Source organism: Pan troglodytes, chromosome 19, assembly GCF_028858775.2.
Source record: "Pan troglodytes isolate AG18354 chromosome 19, NHGRI_mPanTro3-v2.0_pri, whole genome shotgun sequence".
Taxonomy (NCBI): domain Eukaryota; kingdom Metazoa; phylum Chordata; class Mammalia; order Primates; family Hominidae; genus Pan; species Pan troglodytes.
In genome coordinates, this window is record NC_072417.2 from 58,652,393 (window position 1) to 58,672,920 (window position 20,528).

The window sequence follows — 20,528 nt, forward strand, 5'->3', positions numbered from 1 at the left end:
ATGAGGAATCAACATCAGGAGGTTTTGGAAGAATGATTTTTTTGGTAGTTGGGCAGCTTGTGAGAAAAAAATGTTTTCAGGCAAATCCTCATCCCTCCTCAAAAAATAAAAAATGAAAAAATGGTTTTATAAAGCAAGTAAGTCATATTCTAAACAACTATGTTCACAGGTTAGCTCATTAAAGTCAGTGAGATACGGTCATAAATTATATAAATACCTTTACATGTACAAAAACATTATCTTCAAATAACGGATAAATTAATCAACCTTCTAAGGCAGGACCTCTACACTTATAACTCTACATTTACAAATGGAAAAATATTTTTTCCCTAAAGTGTTCTTACATTCAGACTTCAGAAAAATTCAATGATCCAACAGTATTAAAGGAAACATGACACTATGGTCTTAAATAAATGTAACTTGAAGTTTATTTTATCTAAAATAAACTTATATTTAGAAAATAAACTGAAGAATAGATAAATGCATGAACTATAATCTATAAAAGGAAGACTGTGAGGAGCAGAGTCAATTTTTATTGAATTTCTATAGAAATGTTTCCCAAATTAAATATGTAATCGCTATTTGTGCATGTAAATACATACACACACATCTCCAATAAAACTCCACTGACTTGTAACAGGCAACTGTAATAAAGTGATTAAAAGAGAGTGACGTAGCAATATAAAGAGCAAAAACTATGTGAAAGTCAATGAAAAAAATTAATCCTTCAGAGCTTCCATTAGTCATCAGAATCATCTTACAATAAATCTTTATTTGTGATAGATTTAAGCATTTGAAGCAGCCAGTACTGACTTATCAGACTTGAATGATATCTAATTTCATGCTCTTTGCCCCATACCCTCCTACAACTACTGTATGATACATAATTCTTTTTAATAAATTAAACATAAGTTTATCTGATAATTCTGAAATATCCTTAGAATAAAAGTGGAGATTCTAGAAATAAGTGTGCCCCAACAGTGGAGAAATCAGTCCTTTGATGATTTCAAGCCTTTATTTTTATTTTATTTATTTTGATATGGAGTTATTTATTTATTTATTTTGAGACGGAGTTTTGTTCTTGTTGACCAGGCTGGAGTGCCATGGCACAATCTCGGCTCACTGCAACCTCTGTCTCCCAGGTTCAGCGATTCTCCTGCCTCAGCCTCCCAAATAGCTAGGATTACAGGCGTGTGCCACCACGCCCAGCTAATTTTGTATTTTTAGTAGAGGCGGGGTTTCTCCATGTTGGTCTGGCTGGTCTTGAACTCCCAACCTCAGGTGATCTGCCCGCCGTGGCCTCCCGAAGTGCTGGGATTACAGGCATGAGCCACCGTGCCCAGCCCAAGCCCAATTTTAAAGAAATGTGTGACCACTTTTACCATAAAGTTAATGTCTATATTCCAGAGCAAACCAGCAGATTGTCTGCAAACATTACAGATTTGCACTTCTAATTTTTTAAGTCATGCAAATCACAGGACCAGATTTAGAAGAAGTGCTAATATATGTAAGCAACTGAGAACTTATACTAAAATATAGGTACTGATAGTACAAAAATAAATACTGTCAATTTAGGGCTAGCCATCTCTACCAAGTCTCCAGCTCCCCTCCCTGATGTGTGCACTCCCATTCCCTGAGTCTTTCACTGAGGTCTGAGCCAGCACAGACACATCTGCTTAACTCCAAAGCAGGGTAGGCCCATTGTTGGATCCCTAAGACACAGTGTCCAATCAAGAAAGCAGTTATCATGAGACTCTCAGCACCCTTTATGCTCATTCTCTCTCATGAGAGAACAGCAGGAGCAAAGGTGCCCAGGACAGATCCACTCCTGCACCATCCTCACCCTGGTTCCAGTTAAAAATCAATTAGTATGTAACATCGGTGGTTGAACACTTATGTAATCAATGTAGGATCAACTCTAGTCCACTAAACTATGAGCTTGCTAATGGCAGGGGCCTATTCCATTCATTTCTGTACCAAGAATCTCGCTTACTGTATGGTTTCTAGGTGTCCAATATGTGATTTCGTGAATGTATATAAATAACTGTGTTGAATCCCAAAACGGGAAAATAAAGAGGAGCCTTCCAATGGGAAGAGGCAGAAATAAAAAGAGAGATGTGAAAAGCCAGCAGAAAGTAGCCACAGTGTAAAGAGACAGTGAGGGCAATCAAGGTGAATAATCAAAGTGGGAATACATATACCCCTCCACCACATAATTAAGTTCTAATAGGTTCCGCTGTCCCAGCCTCCATTGTTAAATTCTTCCATATGTATCAAAGCAGGCCGCACTGCAAACCTATCATTTCTATAATGACAAAAACAGAGCCATTCAGAAGATTCAAAGGCATTTTTAATCCACATACAAAGCTACTTATAGACACTGTATATACAATTTTACTATAATCAATGTTTCTCGTTTTATATCTACAATAGAACTAGGTTAAATAAAAGAACAATAATGTGAGTACAACTTAAAATTTTTAAAAAGTCAGGCCAGGTGTGGTAGCTCATGCCTGTAATCTCAGCACTCTGGGAGGCTGAAGTGGGACTGCTTAAAGCCAGGAGTTCGAGACCAGCCTGGGCAACATAGCAAGATTCCATTTCTACAAAAAAATTTTAAAATGAGCTGGGTGTGGTGGCATATACCTGTAGTCCCAGCTGCTTGGGAGGCTGAGGTGGGAAGATCACTTGAACCCAGGAATTGGAGGCTGGGCTCCAACTTGGGAAACACAGTGAGACTCTGTCTCCGAAATGAACAAAAATAGAAGACAGCCTTTTTTTTCATTAATTAGATTTTAGGTCAAAATACAAATAAAAGCTAAACGTTGTCATGCTAAATATTAAGCAGACATTTTGAAAAGTCAAAGCTAAAAATTATCACAGTGAATGTGTCAAAATTAAAAAAATAAAACAGAAGTTGCAACTTCATTTCATATAGATATACATCATATATAAAGGTTCACTATGAGCAGGAAATCATATATTACTTTTAGTCAGTTATTTAAGGCAAGGGAGACGTAACAGTAATGAACCAATTTAAAAAACTTTTATCCTAGGGTCTAACTGCTTGATCTCTATTATTTATATACAGTTACATTGTGGGTGAACCATTCAAGAAATAAATTTTTGCTAACTACATTTCAAAGTAGTCATAACAATCAATCAGTGGAAACTATGCATTCTCATTCCAAAAAAAAATTTAAACATAGCAGAAATGTTTTTTCCAGGTTAATTTTTTTTGCCTTTGAATCAATGTACTTAAGAATGACACATATCAAAGCATCATTCTTCTCCAGTTCATGAATAAATAAGCAGAAGACAAAACGACTTATATCATATTTTGGTATATTTTTATGTTAACTGGAGAGTAGTCTCCTTGAGATGAGATTTTTTTAACTGTACTTGATACAGATGACATTTAAGCTTAAATGCATTTTTTTTTTGGCCGGGTACAGTGGCTCACACCTGTAATCTTGGCATTTTGGGAGGCCAAGAAAGGAGGATCTCTTGAGCCCAGGAGTCTGAGACTAGCCTAGGCAACAAAGCGAGACCCTGTCTCTACAAAAAAGTTTAAAGTCAGTCAGGCATGGTGGCATGCACCTGTAGTCCCAGTTACTCAGGAGGCTGAGACAGGAGGATCGCTTGAGGGAGGTCAAGGCTGCAGTGAACTATGATTGCACCGCTGCACTCCAGCCTGGACAACAGAGTGGGACCCTGTCTCAATAAATAAAATACAAGGTTTATAACTTTTTTTTTGATATAGAAAGTCTGTTTTGTATTATATGAAGACTAGTGTCCTAATACAGAATAAGGATGGTGAGGGAGGCAGAAGAAAAACACTGTTTTGTTTTAAAGAAAAAAATTAAAAATATATTCAATGTATGGTTTATAATAATTCAATCTTAAAGCATAAGATGTCTGAATATAACTCTATACTTTCTGCACCATGATCTTAAAAGTGAATTCTCTTCTATTTGTAATTTAAATTAGGGTTAAGTCTGAATACCTATATATACTTTTCTATACCTAAATACGTATTTCCATATTATATACATCTAAATACCTATACATATTTTGCTATTTCAATTTCAAGTGAAAAAAGTACAATTTACAATCAAGAATATAATTTTTTTAATATTTGGAAGAAGAATGAAAAATGGAAGCTCTTTGAATGTAAAATTGCCATGGCTGGTTAGCTGAAACAATAGTGGACACATTCCCAATACCAAGATGGATATGAAAAAAATAAATAGCATAATATCATAAAATTTGTAGCTTACTTTGTGCCTTTTCACAGAAGTTTATCTGAAAGCCTAAAGTAAAAAAGATAAGTTCCAGTTCATTTACTGTAAATCAAACAAACCAAAATTGGAACATGACATTGCATTTTTATATTAAATTTTGAATAAAACGAATTCAAGAACAGGTCAAATCACATTACCCCCACCAGAGACAACAATAACACATGAGCTTTCTTTAAAAACTTAGCTCTGTCAGATGTAGACGTAATACATTACATGAAACTGAAATCAAGTTTATATTGTGTTGCAGTCTTAATCTTTATTTTTCATATATATTTAATAAAAAGAACTACAAGCCCTTAGAAGTTAACAGTAACCTTTAAGATAGTTCTGTCCATTTTTTCAATGTTTTCAACCTACAAATACAGAATGAGTTACTTAACTAACTTAAATTACTGATTTAGAGTTACCCATGATTAATTACCATCTATGATGCAAAAGTTTTAGCAGTTCATAAATTGTGGAACTTACACACACATAAAACATTTCCTAGTAAATTAGCTAACTTCAAACAATAAGACAATGAACTGCTGAAGAGGGGCTGAAATTCTTCTAAAATAGGCCTGAAAAAATAAGATAGTGTCCCTAGGAATGAGAAAGCCGAGTACTTTAGAAGTTACAAGAAGAAAACCTGTGAATTCCCCTTAGAAACCTAAACACATTTTCAAATCCAGTTGGATCTGGTTACACCTTATGTATACACTGTATCCAGATATAATTTTTAATAAGATGCATCCAGTAAAGTAAGCCAATTAAAACAAAAGCCTTCACAAAATATTCTTTCACCCCTAGTTTAGTGAGTGGATGGATATCTGGTTTTGTTAGTGGTCTATCTACGCTTGTGTTTTGGGGAACAAAATGAAGGAAGTAAGCTTACAATAACTTTGTGTTTAAACAAATTCAATCAAAACACGCAGAAAAAAAGAGCCAGGACTGAAGAAAGGATAGTTAAGTAGTCTTTCCTATCCAGTTATCAAAATTCTTAGGATTCTAAGAAGATGCCATCTATAAAGTACAAAAACTGAAAAATGCTAATGTAGCTACTTTGACATGAAAAGTGTCTTTGGTGCACCACCGAAGTAATCCACTGCTGACTACCTTATCATAGAAATGACAATGCAGGAAGAAGTGAGAATGGAGACTTCATGGGAAAGAAGTACTAGGGCAAACCTAGAAAGTCTGACCCTGGTCTCTCTACCACTGAAGGTCAATATGCTACCCCACCAAATGTGCAGTGGGAACAGAATTCAGAAAGAAAAACAGAGATGTATGGGTCTTATAAGCCTAAGCAACTAAAAGCCACTGGCCTCCTACCACGCAAAATGAGCCGACTACATTCAGGAAGAAAAGGGTTCTCTGGAAGTAGCAGGCAAGTCTTCCCCGCATCCCACTGGAAAAGGGAAGGTAAAACTCACCTTCTACTACAACTGGAGAGGAGGCTGGGAAACAAACAACTTTAAAGCAAAATACCCTGATTGACTGTTACTAGGTAGCAAAAAGAAAGAGGTGAAAAGGAGAGAGAAGAGGTGAACAAAATAGTAATATGGATGGCGAAAGGAGCAAGAAAACAAATTTGTAAGGTATATGAAAAAGAAATCAGTTGGATCTATATGTAAGGTTGGGTAAAAAAAAAAGTTACATTGCTTAATAAGTGTATAATATATTAAAAATTTTAAGGTATATGTGACTGAGAATGACAGAATGTCGCCAATGATTGCTCTAACACATTAAAAGCTAAGTGCCAGTTTAAGTGTTAAAAAATTCTCAAAACCTGAAATTCTGTCACCAGTACAGAATCTATATAAGTAGCTACAAAGGAGGTGGGAAGGGGATTAAAATGTTCAAAGCATAAGTATAGACTTGTTCTTTGTATCTAATTATGAAGTGACCAGGTGAACGAATTCTGGGGTCTCATCCAAACATCCATCTCTCCACATTATTTCTCACTAAGAAAATACTTGGTAACTCGCCCAGAGTCCACTGACAAGCAAGGTCTAAATTAACTGGAACACACTGGCTCACCTTTTCTTTAGCAATTCTGTAACTTTCTTAACATTATCAATTAAATTAGGGAAGAAGTGTTTTTAGTTAGTCTGTCTAAATCTTTAAGACCTGCAAAAGTCAGAAAGTTAGTGCTTATAGTGCAGATTTGGGAAAGTACCAAATAGCTCCACTAGCTCATACTCAAAGGGTAAGGATGGGCAAAGGGGACAAGCAACAGTCTTGCACAAGAGAAAGATGGTGGGAAGGAAAAGTGAGGAAAACTTCCAATATCCTCAACTTTACAAAATGCAAGTTCTTAGTTATGATATAATATTCACTAGTATTCACTCACATATGTTCAATTTTTCTTTTTTCTTTTTTTTTTTTTAGAGACAGGGTCTTGCTGTCGCTCATGCTGGAGTGCAGTGGCATGATCATAGCTCACTGCAGCCTCAAACTCCTGGGCTCAAGCAATCCTCTCATCTCAGCAGATGCAAGCCACTATGTCTGGCTAACTTTTGGAGTTTTTTGTTTTTTGTTTTTGTAGAGATGGAGTCCCAACATGTTGCCCAGGCTAGTCTCAAACAATCCTCCTGCCTCAGCCTCCCAAAGTTATGGGATTATAGGCATGAGCCATCTCACCTGGCCAATATGTTCAATTTTTGAAGTCTCCCTTGTCTCCGAAATTCTGACTTCCTATTCACTTACTTTAAGTCCTGTCTCTGGAGGTACTAGATAATCCGTTGAACCTGTTGATAGTTAACTGGTTACATTTTAAGTCGTGTGTGCCTCACTTTTTTATATCTGGGTGAACTATCTGTACCCTGGGGCTTAATTTGACATGATCCTCCATTTATATTTTCCCCATTACAAGTAGGGGTAAATTTGAGTCTTTTTCATTTTTCCTGGCCCCAGGCAAGTTTAATTACATCTTAGAATAAATATCAAGAATAATATTTATTTAAGAATTTAAATTCTTAATTCTTGACACTGATGAACCAATATCAAAATGCATAGGACAGAATGCTAGTAAGCCTAAAAAAGAAATAAAGCTACATGAGGGTTTTTCCTCCTCCTTTTTCTCTCTACGTATCTCCTACCCTCATTCCCACATTTGCCCCTCATTCTCACCCTCTTACCTCAATTTTAAGATCTTTTATGTGGCCATAACTTGAAACCTACAATTTACTGTTCTTACCAAATACAGTGAGGTAAGCGGCTGTTTAGGATGTGTAAGTGTTTATAAAAACAAAAAGCAAATAGTATTTGATAAAGTAAAAAACAAAATGAAGTGTGTTAGGAGACCAGAGTTCTAGTTCCAACTGTGAAACTGAAATCATTTCACTTGAGTCCTAGTTTTGTCATTTTTAAATAAAGAATATTATCTTAAGGGTTTGAAAACAGTGTGCCTAAATCTAATTTTGCTTGTGTAATGGCCATTACGAGGTTTTGTAGTTATCTCCATTCCCATTCCTCTAGGTTGATAATATAAATCAGAGAGGGTGTGGGGCCGGACATAAGTGGTTTCCTATCTCCTCAGTAGTTGCTTCTGATTCCCTGGACATTCTGGATTTTTGCACTGCTGAAAGTGCATTATGAACTACAATATGAACCCACACTAATGTAAAGAAAATCAGAGCTGCCTTACTGGGTCATGCCCATAAGACCGTGCTACAAAGTCTTTCCTCTGTCACAAGCATGAAGGGTCTATTTGTCTGACACCTTCAAACTTCCAACTTCAAAATTCTGGCATGTGCCTTAAACTGCAGCTACCCATAGTATATCATTATGGCTCTAACATGTAAGGAGTTATCTAATCCTACCCTAAATTTGTATTTTCATTGTACTCAGAGCAAGTTCCCCAAGATTTATTTCCTGATGGTTTATTTCTTTCAGATTTCCTTACGTCAACTTTCTGAAACTATCAAAAGGAAGCCACCCTAAGTTAGCAATTCCAGGTTGTTAGAATCATCCACCAGTCAGGAGTTGATAAAATACTCATCAAATCCCTTCCACACTTTTTAAATTCAAGTGTCCTCATAATGCCAGCTCTTTTTCTCTCTTTGGGCAATGACCACCTTATTTATTCTTTGGCCACAAAACTAAATGCCACATTACCTTCTCAAGCCTGTTTAATGAAGCACAGTACACTGAGACAGTAACTTACAATTATGTTCCTTCAGGCAAGTATCTAACTTCTATGAGCCTCAATTTCCTCATTTGTGAAAAATAAAATAATACCCAAAAGAGCTTTGTGATGATTAAATGGGAAAATATATCTAAAATGTCCAACCAAAAGCCTGGACTAAAGCAGGTTATTATTATCACAGGCACTATTATTCCTGTTCTCTCTCTCATGGGAGCAACGATTATGGCACCTTCCCTATCTTTCTGGTGCTCACCAGACCAGCTTAACCTACACAAAACCAGTCTTTCTCCTTTCATTCACAGTCACCTTGAGAGAATTAAAAGGGAAGGACTCCAAACAGCCCTGGAGATCCACACCCCACCCTCTACACCTCTGCCACAACCCTTCCTAGGCACAGCCTGGTATCCTGAGGACTCTAACAACCCCAAAAAGATGGATGCTTCCCCATGACAGGCACATAACCAGATCCCAGGGAAACTGCCAAAATCATCAGGGGAGCTCCTTAATGCCACTGATTTCTTTAGCAAAGCCAGGCAATAAATAGACATAGGCATGTCAGATATATATACATCTGACATATATATATCTCAGATATATATGTCTGGTAACACTTTGCTTGATTCCTCTTTTTTTAAATGTTTGAACAATTTGGTGTCTGTGTGTGTGTGTGTGTGTGTATGTTCAGATATATATGTCTGGCAACACTTTTCTTGATTCCTCGTTTTTCAATGTTTGAGCAATTTTGGGTAAAATGAAATACAATATAGCTCGAAAAAGCTGCTGTGATGTCCATTTTAATCCTCTTTCTCCGTGGTGGAGAATAATGTGTTGTTCTTAAAGAACCAAGCTGCATACAATGTAATTGTTTTCTTCATTCAAAAGGCCCACCTTGAGTTGTGTAAACTACTGGCTAATCATCTCCCTTTCACTGTGTAGCTACAAGCAAGGCCAATCTTACGACTTGAATACTTTCTATTAATGTAAGTACACATTAAACTCCCAACCTTAACGAGCGTGAAGAGACACCTGAAGATTTTCTAGAGTTGGGAGGAAACAGCTAGAAGCTAACCCACATCCACTAGCAAAAATAGTAATTTGCCCAGATTACAAATTTAGCCAGAACGACAACATTTGTTAAATTTTATGACAAATGAGTTCCTTTTATATATAGTGTTAAAAGGATTATATTACCTTTCAAATCTGCACTGGTTTCCTCTAATTAAAGTCTTCTACTTACTTGGAGATTCCCAATCGAAATGTCTCCAGATTCAAAATGCCACTGTAAACCCTCCAGCAAGTTTAGAACATTATAACATAAAGTGCACCATTCTTGGAGCACCAAGCCTCCAAAATCATCTCAAAAGGTGGCTGGTTGCTTGGAGCTTCCGCCCCGACTGAAACCTAAAATAATCTCTCTCCTCTGTTCCTGAATCTGCATCACTTCTGGCAAAGATGCTTCCTTCAGACCTGAATGGCCGAAATGACTTAAAGAGGCTCAGAGAACCATGCAGTAGAATAGTAAGAGGAGCAAAGGCTACCAGTCACCCAGGTGGTTAAAACCTACCTCTTCCGGAACAAATAAACGTCTACCCCCTCATCTATGAAGGGGACTATGTCCACTTACCTTTAAAGGGTGGTTGTGAGCATCAAATTAGGTAGGAACAGTGAAAAAAGTTGTTAACTGTTACTTTCCCTTTCTTTTTTAAGCCTCAATTAAAGTTTCTCAGGTTGTATCATTGGAGCCATCTGCATTTCCTAGAGACTACAAAGGAGACTGACCTGGATTATGTAGAATGGAGTTAGGATTATGATATCCAGACCCCTAAAAATAAGGAAACTCTATGGGCTCACATCAATCCAGCTTCTCAAATTAGTGAAAGAAGAGAAATTTACGAAAAAAGAAAACGACTCAAAATACAGGGTTAACTAATATCCCGTCTTAAACAAGTTTCAGCACACATTCAGGCTAGTAAGGTATTTTAAAGGAAAATGTGAGAAAATATGTATTCTAAAAGTGAGGTGAGATGTTTTTCCACTTTTTTACTTTAATACTAGGGTTGCTCTAATTTTTAAGGGAACATAAGAAGAAATGCAGTCTGAGCTTTGAGGGGGGACTAATTTGCTGAGGTGAACTTGTATGAGGTTATGTTAAACAGTAAAAGAAATGTTATGCAACACACTGGGAAGGGCAAGCAGTTCTGGGGTTTGAAACTCTTCACTGTCTGCACAATTCAGTTCTTTAAAATTAAGATAAAGGTCTCCCATGGTTCTCGAAAACCAGACTAATTAGTAAAAACAGATAAACAAAATCAAAAGCAGGACATTTCATATACATTTTATATTCAAATATCTTTGGGAGAAATAACTACATTGATTTTAAATCTCTTGACTTTTTCTTAACAGATATACTTCATTACATTTTAAAGTACTGGGCGTGTTTTCTAAAGCAGAATCAAGCTATCATCTTTTTACTTAAACTGATACATAAAAATGCTCAGCTAAGGGTAAATAGCTAAGGACTCGACTGGTCCCAAAGTTTTCTGTAAATCAGAACTTTAAGAGAATCAGAGGCACCTACAACATATACTTTCTAACTATTTCTTATAACAAGTACTTTACAAATGGCTCAATGTTTTTCTGAATCAATTATAGATTCTATTCTAACCATTTTAAGAAAACATCTATTGAAAACTGACATTTCTCAGCTAAGCGATCTTTGAAATCTATTACATTTTAAGTGACTAGTAGCTACAGCAGGCAAATAATCATGTCTAATAACAATCTGTATATACTTATAGATATTCTATAATTTTCAAAGCACTTTCACATGCATTAAGAATGTGATTCTTACAATGGCCCTACAGGTTAGGCATTATCCCTATTTTAACAGATGAGAAATTTCTGAACAGAGAGTTCAGAAAAGTTAGGTAATTTCCCTAAAATCTCAGTGTTTGTAAACAGCAGAGCAGTTACCTTAACCATGGTTTTCGGAGTCTAAGTCCAGTGCTCTTTACACTTCAACATCCTTTTGTTTCTTAAACATTACTACATGCTACGGGAACGCTAGCTGCTACAGCTACTACTGGAAAAGGAATCATCCTGCCTATGCAATTTCATTATAGAAGCTGTTGAATTCTCAACTGGCAAGCTCTATTAATCAGAATATGCTATTCTCTAACATGCCAACCATGATACTATCTAGTACTATTTGCTATACATATCTAAGATTAATTACCTGGTATAACGGGATCTTCTCTTTACAGGATTCACACTAACCCAGCTAAAGTCACGAGGCTTTAGATTTGCCACAAGAGAAAGCCCTAGCCATGGCTAGGAAGGTTCTTGAATGTTACAAGTCAATTCCGTACTTTAGGTTGACTAAAATTTCTTGGACTAAAGAATAATACTTTTCCACAGAATGAGGCCCTAATATGCAAGAAATTTTCCTATTAAATCTATCTATATTAACAAATTATTGATGAAACATTAAGAATAAAAACATTTCTCAGAGTAGTTAATTTGAGTATTGTTTCCTCTCTCAAATGCAAACTCATCCTAATGCCAAATATACTTTCATAAAACCACTTACCTAACTTGGCAAACAGATCTACATTTTGTTAGCTTTAGTCATCAAAGAACCAAAGCCTAAGAACTACTCAACGTATAAAGGTTGGGTGTGTTTGTGAATGAACATGAAAAAAAAAAAGAGTCAGAATGAGTGAAGACACTCAAATCTATTGAGTAATAACAAAATTAGCAGCTATTCCCTATTATCTGAGGGACAGTGGCAAAAATGGCCAGATTAGAAGCCATAACTGTTAGCATAAACATGCAACCAAAGCTACGTCTGTTGATTACTCTTATAATCAAATTCACTATAAATCCCATTCCAACCATCTACCCATCCCCTATGAAAAAAATGAGTAGAGCAAATTGATAGCTAGACTTCTGTTTCATATCGTTCACATTGTAATTCATTTGAGAGTCCTCAGATCCAGAAAAAAACAGATCCGGAGTTTGAAGTAGAATAAAATCTCATCTAGGATACTCTGAAAGGACTGCTCAATAATGAAAAGTGGGGAAATCAACAGGTTAGAGAGAACAGTGGGACCTAGTAATATGAACCAAAGAAATTGTGTGGTAAATAATGAGAGGTTAGGGACTCATTTACCAATAGTAAAAGGGACCATTAATGAGACCATAACAATATTGTCGCTACTAACAATGACGGCTAATAGTGTATTGCATCCTTACTACATGTCAGGTCCCAGGCTTACATGCATTCTCAAAGCCACCGGGGAAGTAAGCGTTATTCCTACTTTCCAAGTGAGAAACTGAGGCTTCGAAAGGCCAAGTTCATTGCCCCTGGTCACAAAACGCATATCTAAATCCTGGCCAAGAGATTCAAACCCAGAACTCCAGAGCTCTGGTTCTTAAGCAGTATATTAAGAAAACAATATTGGCCAGCCTGGACCACTCTTGGGCCATAAACATGAAGCCATGAAAAAGTATTCAAGGTTATCCAGTGCCCACCACAGTGCTTACCACATAAGAGGATGTCCAATGTCTACTGCATGAAACATTCCTTATGTTCCACAACTGAATCCTGCTGTTTCAGAGAGCATGGTCATTAACAACTCCCAGAAAGGAAGTTTTTTGAGTGGCAAGTATAATTAGATTGGGGGAGAAGGAATGGAAGTACATCAAACATCTTCTAAGGCCCACTCTGTGAAGTCTGATCTAAAGCAAAAGAAGACCCTTGGCAGATGAAGTACAGTATGGGAGGTGTGACTCCCATACAATTGGATGGGAATCTTTCTTTTTGGGTTCTTATAAGATTTCCTCTTCAAGGGCCTCACAATTAAGATACAGAACAAAACAAACCAAAAAGAAAGATCCTAAATTGCTGCTTAAGTTCAAGCTTTATAACAGACTGTTCTAGACAACATCCTGAGAATATCAAGCACTTCATTCTGACTAATGAAAAAAGTTTCAAGAACAAGATATAACACATTCCTGAATCAATCAAGACTAGACACAATATTGATAAAAAAGAAAATTCGGCAATAATTCATAGAGAGGTCTTAGGTCCTTTTTCCTTCTAAAATGGGTTCTGCTTATTAGAAAGTTTAGTTAACTGGGTATCAACATACAAGGGCTGAGGAGAACGGACAGCATCAGAAAAAGTCCTAACCACTGCCTTAGGAGTTCCTAGAACACTCCAAGCTCTTCCCTGCTTTGGAACCTTCATACACACTGTTCCTCTGCCTAGAACCGTCTTCAGGTAAAAGAGGGTTAGCTTTCCAGACAAGCCTTCTCTGACCATCTTATCAAGCGGACTGCCCTCTATTATCTTCCATCACAAAACCCAGCTTGTTACCTTTATTACTTTTCCAACTAGTAATTTTTCATGTTTAGCTAAATAGCCTTCCCTCCCCCATCTTCACAGGGGGATAACCTCTATGAGGACAGTTAGAGATGTTCAATTCTCTATAAACTCAGCATGAGCGTTTTATGCAGATGCTCAATAAATATTTTTTGAACCAAAAAAAAAAACAATGTATCTAGCTATTTCAAACTGTCAGCCTCCCCACCAATAAAACAAACAAACAAATCACCTTGTTTTTATAAGCTTTGTAAGTCACCCATCTGGAACAAGAAATACAATCCTAAATTGTCATTTTGCCATTTCATTTCGCCCCAACCACCACCACCTAAATTGTAAAGCTGTACAGTCAGGAAGTCAATCTTATACTTCATCAGTATAATGTGCTGTGCAACACAGTGGGCATCCAATAACTAATTCAATTTGAATGAATTATCTTAGGGCCTGCCCAGAAAGTGTCCTCTAAGCTCTGACATCATCCTGTCTATATATCTATCACTGGTTTTTATGTATATTAAAATTATTTCATGGGGAGGGTGACAGGGATGTAAAGATAAATAAAATCCTGTCTCTTCTTCCTGAATTATGGCATGCTCTATAAACATGAAACATTCAATAAATGTCTGTTGAACCTAACTAAATGCTAGAAGCCCTTTAAGAAGAATGGAATCAAAAAGTAACCATGGTCACACTGACTACCAAGGGTACCCCAACCCTTATTCTGTTAATAATTCAACACAAGCAGTTTGCTAAAGTTGTCAAGAGAGTTCTGAGATTCCCTGTTTTAAAAATAGCATTACTACTCAAAATTCCCCAGTAAATTTAAGGAAATGGTCCCTAACAGGCTCGGGCCTGGCCTGGTATTTTCACAACACCCCCTGTCAAAAGCCATACAGAGCTAATAGGCATTCCCAGTGGGGAAAGGCATTAATTAGCAGAGCTGCCTCAAACGTCCAGACACTACAGTATCACTTTGACCCCTGTCTATTTCCTGTATCTCTCCATTTAAACCAAATTAAGTCTTCTTTTTTTTTTTTTTTTTTTTTTCTTCCTGCACGCAATGCTAACACAGAAATCCCTGGCCTGGAACAAAATGCCTCTCCCAGGCCAGTGGCAGCCTACCTACCTTACAGGTGGCACAGGCCTGGGCACCCGCCCCCCACCCCCATCCCTTCCAGCGCACAGAAACCCTGCAAAAGTTTGAAAACGCAGGTTCCAAGAGGCCCCCGGAGCCCGAGGTCAGCTCGGTGGTCCGGCTCCAGCTGTGCCCGGCGACAGCCAAGATGGCCCTGAGCGGGGCCCACTGCGGCGGCGGGGCCGAGGGGCGCCGGCCGGGGCCGCTGTCTTCGCCGCCTACCTGAGCGGCGTCAGGGACCAGGAGGCAGGCCCGACGCCCCTCCCGCTCAGCCGCAGCCCCGAGCCGGCGCGTTCCCGGAAACGGGGGCCGGGCGGGCGCCAGGTAAGCGGCGGGGGCGATGGGGACGGCCGCGGGGGCGGTCCCGGACCAGGTGGGCCCTGCGGGCCGGCTGAGAGAGCCCGGTAGGGCCCAGGGGCCAAGCGCAGGCAGAGGCCGCGGCCGGGGCCTATGCGGCCCGTAGCTCGGATCCAAGCCGGGCCGGAGGCGGCCGGGAGCGGGGCGGGAAGCCGGGGAGGGAGAGAGGGAGAAGCCGGCGGCTGCCGTGGCTTCCTCAGCCGGGTCCGGGGGCGTCCGCTGGGGCAGGCCGCGACGACGCGGGTTGCCGCGCTAGGGGGCTGGGGTCTCGGCGCGACCGCGTTCCTTACCCTGCATGCTGCTGACGGCCGGGTGGCCTGGCGCCGGGGACCCTACGGGGCCGGGGGTGCCGCTGCCGCTGCCGCCCCCGGAGCCGCCGCCGCCGCTCGGGCTCGGAGCCGCCATTGTTGGGAGTGAAGAGCCGAGCGGCGCCGCGGCGGCTGCAATGCAGCAAGCTCGGCCTCTCGCACGGCCGAGGGGCGAGGCTTGCCCCCGCCTTGGCCCCGCCTCCGACACGCCCCGGACACGCCTCCTGACACGCCCCCGCCCGAGCCCGACGCGCAGCCCGCGCCAGATGCTGAGCTGCAGAACCGCCCGGCTCCGGGTGCGCGACCTGTGAAGCAGACAGCTGTGTTGGACCGGGGCTGCGGGCCCGCGGGGCCTAAAGTGGTTTGCAGAATTAAAGGTGGGCCTGCATTTGTGCGGAAAGAAGGTACACAGCTTTCATCATTCCCATGGAGGTCTGTGACTCCCAAAAGTCCACTTTGTTGGAATCTCAGAACCCCAAATCGGAATAGTAAAGCTGAAAAGGATCCCAGGGATCCCTTTCTCCTCCAGTCGCTAACACATCACTTCCAGAAGGGAGTTACCTAGAGCTATGGTTACAGTCTGGAACTCCTCCTAAGCCCAATACCCCAACCCTCTACACTTCTCTGAGGGGAAAGGGGAGTCCCAAGGGGAACTAACCAAAGTGCTGTCCATGGACCCATCCCAAAACTACTGAATTAGAGGTTACATTTTAATAATACCACCAGGTAATTTGTATGCCCATTAAATTTGAGAAGCATATATTTAAGCACTCGACACTTCCCAGCCTCCTGAAATATGCTATCTACATCACCATCTTCCCCTAAATGCACACTGGATTCCCTCCCCCAAATCCTTTACATCTTGTATAAGACGAGCCGTAGTCATTATTGTAAGTTACATAAAATGACAACCCCAAAAAACAATATGAGGTTTCTTCCATTGCTTTGCACAGAGACTTTTATTTTAGGAAGACAGTAGCTAAAAGAAGAAAAAGTTCTCTATGAGGCTAGGATTTGTAAGCCAACCATAATGTACTCGAAATGGTAAGACATGGGTTTCTGGCCAGGCAGCCTTGCCTAAAATGGAATAGCCAGTTATCCTACTTCCCAAAGAATCTAAGCCATGGATGGAGCTGGACATTTTCTCCCATTTAGAAGCATTGTGTGATCTACAGCTAGACTTCTTTCCCAAAACTTCTTCCACCCAGACGTTATTTGATGCTGAGAGTTCCTCACAGCATGCTGGAAATGTGTCCTGGGTCAAAATAGCCCTGCCTTCTTGTTCCAAACCCAATTTCATCCATCATCTTGATGGCTCAGATCCTAAAAGTGGCTAGCCATAAACATCAAGTGGAGAGGCATTAAAGGCAAATTGAAGGTGAGAGCAGGTAGGTGTACTTAAGTGGAGAGCCCGCCAGAATTCTCCTCCATGGGCCTCGTTGGCTGCCCAATATCTTCAAGTCCAGGTCTTATAAACATGGCCAGATTCCCATCTGGAAATCAGTAGCCCACCCAGCTCTTGTTGCTCCTAGGACATCTTAATTGTGAGCCATCATAACTGGCCTTTAATAAGAATTTAATATATATTCTTTTAATAGAAATCCAAGAAGCGGCACTACAGATTAGGCAACTACTAGAAAATTAATTTAAACACACACACACACACACACACACACACACATCCAATATTATAAATAACATATATTAAAGAAGGCTGGGGATGTTGGCTCACACCTGTAATCCCAGCACTTTGGGAGGCCAAGGCGGGTGGATTACGTGAGGTCAGGAGTTAGTGACCAGCCTGGCCAACGTGGTGAAACCCTGTCTCTACTAAAAATACAGAAAAAAACAAAAATTAGCCGGTGTGGTGGCAGGTACCTATAATCCCAGCTACCAGGGAGGCTGAGGCAGGAGAATCGCTTGAACCTGGGAGGCAGAGGTTGCAGTGAGCCGAGATTGTGCCACTGCACTCCAGCCTGGGTGACAGAGCAAGACTCCATCTATTAAAAAATATATATATATAGTTATATTTATATATTTATATATAGAGAGGAAAACATTCAACCTAGCAAATTCATTAAGGGAAATTGGGAAACTGAATTAAAAGAGAAATACAATAAAAATATAACTAATCTTATTTTTAAGAATACCTAATTCTGAGTTTGTGATAAAACTGACATATACTTGCATTGCTGTTGGTATTGTAAACTAGTAAGAGCCAATAATTAGATGTGCATATGGCAAAAACAAGAAAGCACTTTGATTTGTTCCAACTGAGGAAGCTATGTATGAGCTTTTTAACTTTTTCTTATGCTCACATTTCTCTTACATATTTGTGTTTTATGATTTCTTATGGACTAAATTGTATTCTGCTCCCTCACCAAATTTACATGTTGGAGTCCTAACCCCCAGCATCTCAGAATGGGACTATATTTGGAAATAGGGTCTTTAAAGTAAAATGAGGTCATACGAGTGGGCCCTAATCCAATAGGACTGGTGTCTTTACAAAGAGATTAGGATGCAGACACACAGAGCTAGGAGAAGATGATCATCTACAAGCCACAGAGTGTGTCCTCAAAAGACACCAACTCTGCCTACACCTTGGACTTCCAGCCTCCATAACTGTGAGAAAATGCATTTCTGTTGTTTATTGGTTCTTTTGCTATGACATCCCTTAGCAAACTAATACACAGTTCAGAAAAATGAATTGCTTAAAAAAAGTTAACCTTTTTAGTAATAATGGTGGTGGCTGGCATAATCACTGGGGAGACGGGAAGGCAATTAAGCAATACATATGAATAACCAGCAAATTTACATTTATAAGATATCCTTGAGGAAATCCCCAAATGGGCCTGAAACTCCTGGCTCTGCCATGTAGTGATTTTATCTTCCCACTAGAGTAGATGAAAATAACAAATTAAGATGATTGCTAAGAGGAATGTATGGCAATATCAAAGTCCCCCATCCTGAAAGAGGCTGCAGAGAAAGAGTAACGTCTGTGTATTCCTTGCTTAGAGAACCTTTGTTGAGAAATCTAGCTTGCTTGTTTTTTATGATACATATGTCAATGGTTAGACTAAAAATACATTTTTTTTTTTTTTGAGATGGTGTTTCGCTCTTGTTGCCCAGGCTGGAGTGCAATGGCGCGATCTCGGCTCACTGCAACCTCCGCTTCCTGGGCACAAGTGATTCTCCTGCCTCAGCCTCCCGAGTAGCTGGGATTACAGGCATGTGCCACCACACCTGGTTAATTTTTTACTTTTAGTAGAGACGGGGTTTCACCATATTGTTCAGGCTGGTCTCGAACTCCCGACCTTAGGTGATCTGCCTGCCTCAGCCTCCCAAAATGCTGGGATTACAAGGGTGAGCCACTGCACCCAGCCTCAAGAATACATTTTTCATTTCACATTCCAAATAAAGAAAAAGTAATTTACAACTGGATTTCACCTTAGGACCCCAATTTCAGCCTCTGGGAAAGAAACAAGGTCAGACACCTCTATTTGGATGGAACAGTCACCAGATATTCCATATAGCCTTAGCAATTGTCTTTGAGCAAAACGCCCACCCTCAAATTGCCAAGGGCTCAGGACCAGGCCACCCAGTGACGGATGTTGCCTCTTCAGGCAGAGAGCTGCAAGCTGTGCAGGTTTCTGGATGTCATTCAAGCACTGAATTTAATTGGAAATACAGGGCCTGTGAGAAACTTTGCCCAGTTCGTGCCATTAAAGAACCAAAGTTTCATCTGGTTCAGATAAAAGAAGATGTTACTAGTTTTTTTTTTTTTTTGAGACAGAGTCTTGCTCTGTTGCCCAGGCTGGAGTACAGTGGCATGATCTCAGCTCACTACAACCTCTACCTCCAGGTTCACGTTGTTCTCATGGCTTAGCCTCCCAAGCAGATGGCACTACAGGCGCACATCACCATGCCCAGCTAATTTTTTGTAATTTTAGTAGAGATGGGGTTTCACCATGTTGCCCAGGCTTGTCTTGAACTCCTGGCCTCTGGTGGTCCACCCGCCTTGGTCTCCCAAAGTGCTGGAATTACAGACGTGAGCCACCGCACCTGGCCAATATTACTATTTTGACTATTAATAATCATGCATATGTATAAAGATTTATAAGAAAATGATCATGACAACATTATTTATAAGAGTGAAAGAATGGAAATATCTCACTCTAAGTCATTACAAAAGGTGAATACCATGCTACCATTTATGCTGGTGAATACCATGGTCTGACCAAATACAAACATATTACGGAAGTATAGGATTCTATTCTGCAAGAACTACACCCACAACCTGTCCACATACTCTGTATTCTGTTGCTCTAACTTCACTGGAACAAAAAAAAAAAAAGGACTGGGCACAGTGGCTCATGCCTGTAATTCTAGCACTTTGGGAGGCCAAGGTGGGTGGATCACCTGAGGTCAGGAGTTCAAAACCAAGCTGGACAACATCGTGAAACCCCATCTCTACTAAAAAGACAAAAATTAGCCGAGCATGGTGGCGCATGCCTGTAATCCCAGTGACTCAGGAGGCTGAGGCAGGAGAATCACTTGAACCCAGGAGGCGGAGGTTGCAGTGAGCCAAGATCGTGCCACTGCTCTCCAGCCTGGGAGACAAAGGGAGATTCCATCTCAAAAAATAAATAAATAATTTAAAATAATAATAATAAAAAGAAATAAGTAAAATACAGGGAAGGAAGCTTGAAGATTAACTGGGAAGGGGAAAAAGGAACTTTCTGGGGTAATGGTCATATTCTATACCTTGATAAGAGTTTGGGTCACACAAGGGTAAGCACTTGTCAAAATGCAGCAAATATATGCTAAAGATTTGTGCATTTCATTGTATGTAAATTTTACATCAAAAGAAAAACCTGTAAACAAATATCAGGCTGAGTGTGGTGGTTCA

The 20,528-nt window shown here is 39.9% G+C and overlaps 2 protein-coding genes across 7 annotated transcripts in view; one reads left to right on the forward strand and one right to left on the reverse strand.

Annotated features, from left to right (window-relative positions):
• The window catches only part of MAP2K4 (mitogen-activated protein kinase kinase 4), a 122,768-nt gene extending 106,956 nt beyond the window's left edge, over positions 1–15,812 (reverse strand). For 2 of the 6 annotated variants that reach the window (XR_675352.5, XM_016932362.4), the window contains exons 1-2: positions 15,602–15,769; positions 4,281–4,313 (exon numbers count right to left, since the gene is read on the reverse strand). Coding sequence is in view for 4 of the 6 variants with exons in the window: in XM_016932362.4 (XP_016787851.1) it covers positions 4,281–4,313; positions 15,602–15,716 (148 nt within the window). In the remaining 2 variants the exon portion in view is untranslated. Of the gene's footprint in view, positions 1–4,280; positions 4,314–15,601 lie in introns of all 6 variants that reach the window. The other 4 variants (XM_001163981.7, XM_009432733.4, XM_511831.8 and 1 more) reach the window with 4 other exon arrangements.
• The window catches only part of ZNF18 (zinc finger protein 18), a 43,997-nt gene continuing 38,667 nt past the window's right edge, over positions 15,199–20,528 (forward strand). The window contains exon 1 of the mRNA XM_063799016.1: positions 15,199–15,278. The gene's annotated coding sequence lies outside the window, so the exon portion shown is untranslated. The remainder of the gene's footprint in view (positions 15,279–20,528) is intronic.